The sequence below is a fragment of the Pocillopora damicornis genome, chromosome 6 (assembly GCF_964200805.1).
Source record: "Pocillopora damicornis chromosome 6, jaPocDami1.2, whole genome shotgun sequence".
NCBI classification, from domain to species: Eukaryota; Metazoa; Cnidaria; class Anthozoa; order Scleractinia; family Pocilloporidae; genus Pocillopora; species Pocillopora damicornis.
Window position 1 is genome coordinate 10,256,261 of NC_142675.1, and position 11,474 is coordinate 10,267,734.

At 37.2% G+C, this 11,474-nt stretch overlaps 1 protein-coding gene across 1 annotated transcript; it reads left to right on the plus strand.

The window, feature by feature from the left end:
- The first annotated feature begins 9,011 nt into the window (after window positions 1-9,011).
- Window positions 9,012-10,465, plus strand: LOC149043877 (RYamide receptor-like). Its single transcript, XM_089209104.1, has 2 exons — window positions 9,012-9,326; window positions 9,722-10,465. The coding sequence occupies exons 1-2, from the start codon at window positions 9,012-9,014 to the stop codon at window positions 10,463-10,465; spliced, it is 1,059 nt and encodes a 352-aa protein (XP_089065230.1).
- Window positions 10,466-11,474: the final 1,009 nt, after the last annotated feature.

An 11,474-nucleotide genomic window follows, 5' to 3' on the forward strand; every position in this document is an offset into this window, starting at 1 on the left:
TCATTCAACAAGTCGCCGTATTAAAAAGGATGCAGAAAATGTTGTCTTTTGAGACTAGAAGGGATTTTTATAAAGCTTTCATTTTACCACACTTTAATTACTGCTCCGAAACGTGGCACTTCTGTAATAAAAAGTCAGCTGACAAGTTAGAGTTGGTGAACAAACGTGCGCTCCGTTTTGTTTTTAGAGATAAGTCCTCGCCTCATGAGGAACTTTGTAAGCGTATCGGTCTCTCAAGTCTTCGCGAAAGGCGATTAGCGAAAATATTGTCCACTCTCTTTAAGATATTAGCCAGTGATGCAGGTCCAAAAAGCTTACGTGATCTTATAACAGTAAGGTGCTCCACTTATAACCTTAGGGGCACCACAATACTGGACCTCCCAAAAGTAAAATCAACAACCTTCGGGTTAAGATCATGGAGATATGCTGCATCGAAATTATGGAACGCTTTACCGGACGAGTCTCGAAAGATACAAACATTTACTACTTTTAAAAATTACTTAAAAACATTAGATCTCACAGGACTCTAGTGCGGTGAGGATATATCCTTGATTATATTTACTGTCTTTAATGATTACATTTTATACATTTTTATACATTTTTATACATTTTACTCGGTGACTACATTGTTAAATTCTTATATTTTAATATCAGCTAGTTCTTAATCTTAATTTATTTAAATTTATATACCTTCATAAGGCTTTATAATTTCCTTTTCTCTTTTTATTTCGTGGCGTACCTGTAAATTAGCTTTTAGCTAAGCGTTCTGACCACGTTAAATAAATTGATTGATTGATTGATTGATTGAAGGAAGAAGTCCTTGATTCGATCGTCTACAACTTGAAATTCATCACTTTTTAATTCCTGAGGCGAAAATCGAGAGCATTCTTTAAACGTCATAAAGGATAACACGTATTTGCACATTTCAAAGTTAAATTATCTCAGATGTTTATGGTTTTGGATGCAGATGATCCGCACACGGTAAGCTCCGATCCTTACATGTCTTTCTAGCAGGGAAATAGCAACCACTCTTCAAGCCTTAATTCAGGACAACGTGTTTATTGCATAATTTCGGGACATGGACCCTGTTTTTAACCCTTCTTTTTTTTTTTTTGTTCAATGGAATATTCATGTTCTCCTAGAGGGTAAAGGTGGTCAAATGGCAGTGAAAAATATCGCTAAAAAAATTGGAGTTCAAACTTTAACTCAGAAACAGCGTTAGTCCGATGACAAGTAATGTGTTTTTTCAAACTACAGAGGATCTTTCACTTGATCTGAAGGCCTTTTGACAAAGAGAAAATTAATTTATATTTAATTCCAACGGATTTTGTATCTAAATTCAAATCTTGAATCGATTCAAATAAAGTACCACATTTTCTTGAGAAACTTACCCCACTTATTGTTTTGCAATGCTCAAGGGCATGCATGCAAGTTAACTCCAGTTGATTAAACGGTCGCGTGTCGTTACTCTCGAACAAACCTGTACTAGGTTGGATTCTTTCAAGAAAGTAAAGAGTGGATTGACCCCCCTCATATATCTCCTATTGAAATTTTCCCGTTCCTGGGTCAGCCAGGATTCTAAAGAGGGTGCAGGGGGCATAAATTTTCCGTATGGAAGCTCCTTGCCAATATTTAGGTAAAAGAACGTTTCAAAATAGTTGAAAATCTCAATTTTACAATTTCCCCCTGATTCTTGTGGGTTTAAACTGAGTTGATATTGTGCATTGGCCACCGTAAAGAGTTTCAAAGCTGACGTTTCGAGCGTTAGCTCTAAGTCAGAGCTAATGACGAAGGGCTCACGCTCCAACCTTAGCTTTGAAACTCTTCACGGTGGCTAATTTTCATGATAAATTCAGTTGATAATAACCAAATTTTCTTAATATGCTCCCCCAGTGACGCAGCACCACAGTTTCTTTAGAAACTTATCCCCTTTTTGCAATTTTTTTCTTTTTTTGTTTGTTTGTTTGTTTTTGGCCAAAACAAACGGTACATCGGCTTGAGCGAACAAAATCCTACCAAAGCTGACATTGTAACTTGTATTCCAAGAATGAAGCTACCCTTATTCCCAAGAGAAATCGAAAGAGCAAGATCTTAGAACGAAGATTGATAATTTCTTAACAAACGAACCGAACAGTGAGCGACCCAACTTTACCGGCGGATTGAGACCGACCAATCACGACCGACCAACACCAGTAGAGTCTCATAGCCAATAACATTGACGGAAAACTGACCAATCGGTTTTTACGAACCGGACTTAGAACGTTCGACTGACAACAACTATTCAATTGACTCTGATGATGACTTTGGCTAAGGTTGTCGAAACGTTAGTCACCACTACCAACAACAGTCCTTCTCAGGAACGCACACACCTGGAAGATCAAGCTACTCTATTACATGTTACTCCTGAGTTGAAACCATTTACTGCAATAATTTCCGAAAAAAGAGTCAAGCGATGACAATCCAGAGTTCAAAAAAGTGTTCAAAGCAATTGACGATTCCTGCATCAACTGAACTCTGTAAGCCCAAAAAGATTTGACGCAAACAATGAGAACCTGCACGGGAACCATTTAGCCTTCAAATATTTTGCTGATGTCTCACTCACCTAGCTACAATGAAAACGAAACCAACTCTGGTGACAATAAGAGAGTAAGTTTAATAGTCTTGTGGAATTTTTTCGCGAGAAAAACGAAACTTTGTATCTCACTTTTACCCAGATATTTCACAATGGAAAAATGGCATCGATTAACATTTGATAGATGGGAGAGTTTTTAAGGGCTAGAAGCTTGAGGCATTTTCTAAGAAATAGAGCGTGTGAGCTCTTTGAATATTGAAATCCTGAGCTGAAAAAAAAAAATTCCTGTGTAAAAATGTCAGTAGGCTTGCAATGACATAGAATGTTTGTCGATTCCAAATTTCAACAATAATAATTATATTAGCGATAATAATAACTTGCAATGTCTTTGTTTCCTAACTCCGCTCTGATAAGGTAACAAGCTACAGCGCAACATTCCGTATGGAGGAAGAGACACAAAACTGAGGCTCGACTAAAACAAAATCCAGTACACGCTTCACCGCTTGTACTACAGGCCCGAGTTATTCAAGGGTTAGAGAACGCTATCCACCGGATAAATCGCCACCTGGTGGATAGCGTAATACGTTTTTCTAACATTTATCCATTTATCATTTATCTACGAGAGGCAACATTCTTGGGATAAGAATCTATAAATCGCATTTTTATGTCGGAGGTTGAAGTAGCTTCGTAACCAGTGTGGTTTACATGCATACATTATATGCGTTCTTTGCTCTTAATATGTGCTTTAAATTTGTCTATCTTTACGCGTCCCCCGTGAGAGAAGCTCACTCGTGAAAGATAGTATCAACACTAGTAGATAAAAAATTGTATCCATGGGCGGTCATATAATGTTCTCTGTGCACTTTTAAGCTGTTTGGGTAAAATTGAGGAAGAAAATTTCGTATATTAACTCTAACACGTTTTTAAAAGTTTTTCCCGTCCTTTGGTAGCCTGCTCCGTGATTGAAGAGCTGTTGGAGAGAGTTAAAACTTTGGAAAATAGAACTCCACCTCCAATCCCCACAACAGCTCCAGCACCTCTTACGACAATGCCATCAAGTTAGACGAAAGCATTTTGAATTTTATTTCTTTTGAGGTTTTTTTTAACATTTTAATCTTAGAGAACTAGCATTCATTAGTTGAGGCCCAATAAATGTACTCCAAGAAACTGTTGTCCGTTTCTTTACATCGTTTATACGGGATGGACATGAGGTCACAACTCGGGTAATTTCAGGGTGAAAATTTGCATATTTGAGCGGTCGAACGAAAAAAACTATTTCTCGAGAAAAAACTAAAAAAAAAAAAAACTACAAAAAAACTACACCACAATTATTAGAACATATTGGGCTACAAAATATAAAAGTAGGAGTGAAAACAAATTTGGGTGACTTGCCGCTGTTTGTTTGATGCATGCTGACATTAGCTTTTAAGAGAGATTTCGTTTTAAGTAGCAAAGATCACGGACTTTCTTAAAGACACCTTTATTATATGCAGTTACGACAGGGGTTACCGAGTTTAATTACAGAAAAAGCATTTCCAGCAAGAGGATAATCGTGAAACAAGAGTAGCCAGAAGAGAAAAACTAGAGAATAGAACAGGCTTAAACACGAGTTGAAAATGACTTCTCTTTTTAATTTTCTATGCTTATCAGAGGAGTTTGAAACGTTAGGGAAAAACGGTGGGGCAAGCAGTCATACCTGGAAACTCCAAAAGAAGCTATCATAGAAGCTCCTACGATTCTGACGTACACGTGAGATCAGTTGGTCCTGCACACTCCTCAATCGACCGGCGATGTCTTAACGTGAAGTAGTTTAACGTCGTTTCTTTCAATTTTGGCTCATTTTCCCAAACAGAAATTATCAGTCATGCTCAATTGAACGTAGTTTCAACTGATGCTGACATCATAAACTTCATCCGAAGAAGAAAACATTCCTTATCTTCGAAAGTATGCTCAAAACATCAGGAAAAGTAATGAAGGTCCTTAGCTACTAGAAAATACCGCATGCGTTTTGATCGCTATCAATCTTAGTCCCTAAATCCCCTTGAAGAAAATCATCGACAGTTAGTGCTGAAGAGTTTTATTGCATTTTTTATTATAGGGAGGGGCTGGAAAATAAATTAAAAAGGCTCCGCTTTTAGGCTTGGCCAAATATATATGTATATGTATATTATGTTAAATTTTCACGCAACGCTTTCATCGACACAACAACGCCTGGGGGATAAGTTTCCATATGAGTTGGTTCGGCCTATTGGCTGATACCGATGAACCGGAATTGGCTGAACCGATCAGAAAACCAGAAATGTAATATCCAAAACCGATAATTCAATAATAGTTATCAGCTTAGCTTGCCATCAGTATAAAATAAAGTGGCGAAGCTGTATTTGGTCAAAACTAGCTACGGTTTCCACTCACATTAGACAGATTTTAATCTCTGATTGATCTGAATTAATTGTTTTAAGTGGCATATCTTGGTGAAAACCTCTGCCTTGTGCTTCTGCTCTGCAAACATTTGTTTTACCGAACAACAGAATGAAGATAATTGAAAATTGTACATTTCATGTATTTTATTATGCATATTTCTTTGGAATTGATCAATTTAGAAACGAATAAAAACACCTCATAGCCAAATTAGGTAAATAATTTTGTATTTGTTTGAATGAAGAGTTTTACAGTTCTATTAATATGGTATATATTCTCCACATATCCGCTAAACACGAAGAGAGTCAAAAATAGTTTTCCTTGTTTTTGCCCATAAATGATTCAGCTTGTTTCTTCCGCGGTGTGGAACTTGAAATAGGTAGGACAGGAGAGGTGGGAGTTTATATGTGTATCACATAATTTTATTGAGAGGTTTGAAACACCTGCAATTCTCTTGCATAGGCAACACTTTAGGAGTTCTTGGATACTGACACCAAAAAGGTTTTGTAGGGGTCACTCCGGTCTGGCCAAAAATTGAAACTCAAAAGCCTTCTTAAGTTATTCTCTTTGAAGTATGGATCCGCGCCAAATATGTAGATGATACCTGCATTGATGCAGTTTTATCTCGATTTAGAGTTTGAGTCAGAGAACGAAAAGGTGCATTCATCATTGACGTTCAAAGGATATTTTAACTACAAAATGAAAAGAATGGTTGATCCGTATTGGCAGAAACGCGAAGCATGTAATGCGTACAACCAAAAAGCCCAATAAACAGGTAATAACAACGCTGTTCTGAGGGAGATTAACAATGAGGATCGAAATGGAAATGAAAGTGGTAGAAAACGCGCCAATGAGAGCAAACGAACCAGCTGCATATCATTTGACGTTCGGGTCATCACTTTATAGCATCACTTGACAGTTTTATCTTCGTCCGTATTGGCATTGCATTTCTTCGGTCTTTCTTCGCATAGGAAATTTTTGTCGTTTCTGGCCTTATTAGGTATGTACCGTGACCTACTTTAGATTGGACTTAGTTTCTAAACATACAACTAGCTAAATACGAGCTTATATGGCAACGCATTGGCATCGGAAAGGTAAGAAAATAAGTTCAATCGGATGTGAATAATGATTGTTCGCATTTACATCTTAAAAGTCATATCTAACTTTGTTTGGCAAGAAGCTTAAACTCACGAGGTGAACAGTATGAATTGAAATACGACACAGACAGCTAGCTGAGTGCGTTAAAATTTTTCGCACTAACATTAAGGAGATGTAGCGGATATATAGGGGAAACAGCAGTTAAGTAATTTTTCGCTTTAGTTCGCACTAAGAGTTAGATAGAGTGACAAGGCATTGTTTCGACAAAATTAACGAACGTATTTAATTTTAGCAGACAGGTTTTTGCGCATTTGATTAACATTTAAACTAGGAATATGAAAGGTAATCTATCATTACAAACACATCCGTTTTGCCTAGCCAATATTCATTTTACCGCTTGGAACAGAAAATAAAGATGGAAAACAAAAACAGTCTAGAAACAGACATACAACTCGAAAACAAAGCAAAACAGAAAGACCTGGGCTGGAAAAACTGAGCTGCTTTCTATCAAAAGCACCTATCAAAATATTTGTTTTTCACGATGATAGGTATAAAACTAATTTAAATAATCATTAACATCTTAGGTAAATGCTAATGCATTCAATCATTGCAGAAAAGGTTTTTAAGTTTCAGCAATACGTTCTAAATTCTTCAATAGTCACGCCAAAGACTGAGAACCGAAACAAATGATTCCTCCCTTACTGTAGTTTGCGTCTTCAGTACGGAAAAACCTTGAATAGTCAGGTAGAATTACAGAAGTAGACTTAAGAAAGGATTTATGATGATTTTTTCCTTTTCGGCGCAGACGGTTACTTGTGAAACATTTCACTTCAGGCAGCTGGCGTAACCTGGCCAGAGGCTCCCACATGCAACATCAAATAACCTTATTTGAATGCTATTCGATTTTATAAAATGATAAGGCCTGGAAAGTCTGCGAGGTCACTCTTTCAATAAAATATCTCTAAAAGCCTTGAAATGACCTATTGAGGTTGTGGATCAGAGCAAATAAAAAATGCCTGCGAATGGACACCACTTGAAGGGACTGGAACCTAAAACCTTAAATTGAAATACCAAAAATTTCATTAAAATGACTATGTTTCGTAATCGATAGGAAGATGCAATATTTCCTCAAAAATCGCTTTTTATACCATGCCAAAGGTTTCCTCACTGTAATCGGTACACGACTCACAAGCCCGAGGAAAAAGAAGTTTATGGGTCGTTTTGACTCATCAAAGTCTTAGTTTTTGCAGAGCGACTCCCATGCCTCTGATTCTTAAGCAAAGCTCAGCTCTATGCTTTGTACTCCGATTGAGCACGCTCTTTCAACCAATGACAACGCACGTTATATCCGAAGTTTATTAAAATTTTGCATATAACAAAACATTTTATAGTAACCGATAGGTTTTGTAATGACGGTTGCGGCATTTTGTAATAGCGTACGTAATAGGTTTTGAAATGACCAGGGATGTGTTTCGTCGTTATCTCTAGCACACGCCTCTTTCAAAGAAGTCACATGAATGAATAAGAATGTAACTAAGGAAAACTATTCGAAAGCTATGGACGATATGAACCAGGGCCCAGAATCTCGTGAGTAAGTAAGACATCTTTGCAAGAGGTATCACAAAATACCTCAGAGCAACGACATTGGAGGTTAAAGGAGTCACTCACCTAAGACCCCACCCAAATAGCATTAACAATGAAAGTTAAATTAAAATTCTCGAGTTAAAAATGCATACAATCACAACGCACAGTTGGTGGTCCAACCGCTGCATATTTCTTCAATCTTTGCTTTATCATCCTTGCCCTGTAAATCCGGATATAAAACTAATTCTGTATAACCGGAAACTTTTCATCGAAGCCTTTACTTTTTTACTGAGCTCAAAATTTGCCATTTTTCCTACTCCATGCATATAGCCACAAAAAGATTTTAAGAGCACTGATCCTTAATATAAAGTATGAGCTGGGACGCCAAGTCATTCATGAACGCAGCAATAACCTCGCACAACATAGAGTTTTTTGAAGCTCAGTAGTGGAGCATCTGAGTTTTGATCCATCATGGGAACCCAGAATTTTCTCTTTATTCTAAGCTCGCGAAAGAAGTACCAAAAAATTAATATTCTCTTCAAAACCAACTTTCATTGCCACTGAATGCCGATTTCTTGCTTTGTTTTTAAAGAAGACATAAGTCAAGATGGGAAGAGTGATTTGAGATAAAACAAAGAAACATTAATGATTTGAATTTCAGCGCCATGAAGTAGATGTAGCGGTACTGACACGAGGAAACATCCAATGAGTTGTTATTCGCCAGAGCTTGTACTTAGAACCGAACACATTGATAGAGCTATATTTTCTCGGAACTAGCGACAGTTCTCATTTTCATCAGAAAAGGATTGTTTCACTGATCAGTTCCAAAGGTGTGCTGTAAAAACAACTCTGTCATTTGCTCAGCGAAATATTTATTTTACCGCTGGAAAAACGAAACCAAACAGAACAAAGGAAGAGAAATACAGATGAGAAGTTCGAGAAAAAGAACAAAGCCTTTTTGATACGCATATACAGGTTCGTTTTTCATATTTGATCATAAAAGAAAGGACTGAAATAGTTAAAAATCTTTTAAAACCAAAGTACTGTTATATTCAGCCTTCGAAAAAGGGCTTCACAGTAAACGCAGTAATCGCTATTTTGAGTTAAATCATGAATTGATCACATTGATCTCGCCTACCCAAATTTCCATGGACCTCTAGCGGTTTTTTCTCAATCTGAGTAATGTAATGATATTCGTTTATTTGCACTCCAGACTATCTGATTCCCTATTTATTCACATGATGCGAAATCATCTACCCTCCGTTAACATTGTTTCATTTTTATACTTTTGCTCTCTTTCAGTGTTTTCGTCAACCCTCGTTGTTCATCAAAATTAATTATGAATGACAGCAATGCAACCTCAAAGTTTCCTGAACAACACTCCGACGATGGACTGAAGACCTTGAGCAAACTTCTTCCAATTGCCATAGCAATATTTCTGGCTAATGGACTCGTGTTTGTCTTGTTTTACCGATGTAGTCGTCTTCGCACCTCTTCTAACTATGTGCTTCTCAGCCTGGCAATTTGTGACTTCAGTACTGGCGTTATCGCTATTCCATACTTCATTATTTATAATTTTGGCATTTTGCCGTCACAATTAAGTATTGGGATACACATCTCGCATACATTACTAGCTACATCAGGTGCTTATCACATACTGAAAGTGAAATGTGATCATCGCAGTAAATTTTCCAATTTAAGCAATTGGAAAGAAGAAGCCTGAAAAAAATCAGGGCTTCAACGGGATTCGAACCCGTGACCTCCGCGATACCGGTGCGATGCTCTACCAACTGAGCTATGAAGCCACACATTGGGAGCGAGGTCAATTTATTGAGTTCATATCTTCCCGTGCAGTGAAATGACGTGAAGTTTTATATGAAATAATTCATATTTGTACTGCGGTTGTAGATGAAAGTGAAATGTGATCATCGCAGTAAATTTTCCAATTTAAGCAATTGCTTAAATTGGAAAATTTACTGCGATGATCACATTTCACTTTCATCTACAACCGCAGTACAAATATGAATTATTTCATATAAAACTTATCACATACTCTTTATTACTGGGCTCAAGTACATGGCAACAGTCAGTCCACTGAAACACTATTTGGTGACTAAGAGCTTGGTTTTGAAAATTGTGCTCGGCGTTTGGATCACTTCGACTGCTTTTGCTATCATTCCTTTTGTTCTGCATGATGCTGAGGTATCTACGCTTTGGGACGTTATTTACACTGCAGTTTGCTTCGTTGCAGTTTCCCTTTTCCCGTACATATTTATGATTTATGCATACATGGCCATGTTCAGTGCAATTACTAAAAGGCAGCGACCACCTTTGATTCAGAATAAGAACTCACGGGAACAGAAGAAAAGCGAAAGTGACAGGAAGTGTATCTTGGTTTTCGCAGCCATGGCGATCATATTTGCCTGCTGTTGGTTCCCTTATTTTATCGTCATGCTATTATTCCAAATAGGATTAAAAGATTTGAATAGCGTCATTGAAGCTTTTGTGGTCATTCGATATATCACATCTTTCGCCAACCCTCTTCTCTACACGTTTTTCAAACGCGACTTCTGGTCTGCCTTTCAGAATCTGTTGCGAAACAAGGAAAACGTCCGTTCTTCTTCTCAAAAAGGTCAAACGGCGTCTCTTAATCTCACGAGCCGATTAAGATCCAGATCAAGCATCAACAACAGAGGGTTGACGACTCTCGAAGAAGAAGGACAAGAACCAAGAATGATTCGCGATAGGAACATGACCTTTAGTGACGAGACATTCCATACAAGTTGTGTTTAACTGCTTGCAGGGAATAAAAGAAGAACGCAGAGTTGGTACCCCATTTATGAGTCAAGGATTACTGCTGAATCGCCATTAAGAGCAGTTGTGTGGTTGAACTTATGCATGACTTTCCTGTAAAATACACGTGTGAGACAGTTTGTTAGTCTCCATTTATACTCAAGAGTAGAGAGAGGCATTGTAAAAGATTTTTCGCCCAGAAACAAAGCACAAACGAATAAAAAAGCTGGACTGAGCCGTTTGAATATATTTAAGTTTATTAGGCCAATGACATTGAAGAGATGACATTGTCGCGGTGAAAACAAGCTTCATCAATAGCAAGCACAAAATTTTTATCATTTATTTTGTGTAATATCATTATCAAGCGATTAATAATTCGATGAAGTATGAAGTATGGTGTTTGCTGATTCAAGTACCTTACGACGAGTGTCAAAATGAACGTGTTAAAATTAAACATTTAGAATATTTGTAATTTGTCGTTACCACGTATATAAAGTGGATGCTACGAAAAATGGTTAAATTTTAAGCTCTATAGAGCCCTTTTCGATAAAAAAATCGTTAAAACAAAACCAAAGCCGTTCCAGATTACCCTCGATTGTCAATTAAAACTTTTTTAGAAACACTCTCCTCTTATTTAGGGCTCTTCAAAGCGAGGTCGCGTTCAAATTTGCTGCTTTTTTGATTATCGCCATTAAGAGCAGTTGTGTGGTTGAACTTATACATGACTTTCATGTATAATACACGCGCGAGATGGTTTGTTAGTCTCCATTTATACTCAATGGGAAATGTGTCAACTTAACCTTTAGCAATTCTAGCCAACATATTTGATTGACGGAAGTCTAAGAAATGCAACAGGAAGTTTTAAGCCATATTTTCAGGGTACAACGACAATTTTATCTAGGATGGAAGATGCCCATGGTTTGAATAGGTAAGTAATTTGTTCAATTTTAAAATGAGATAAAAAAGATAGTTTAAGACATATAATTCATTTTTAGTTTTTCGACACATT

Excerpts from the sequence above, each read along its gene's own strand:
- LOC149043877 (XM_089209104.1), top strand. The coding sequence starts at position 9,012 with ATGAATGACAGCAATGCAACCTCAAAGTTTCCTGAACAACACTCCGAC. Across the intron at positions 9,327-9,721 it reads CTACATCAGGTGCTTATCAC|ATACTCTTTATTACTGGGCT; the intron begins ATACTGAAAGTG and ends AAAACTTATCAC.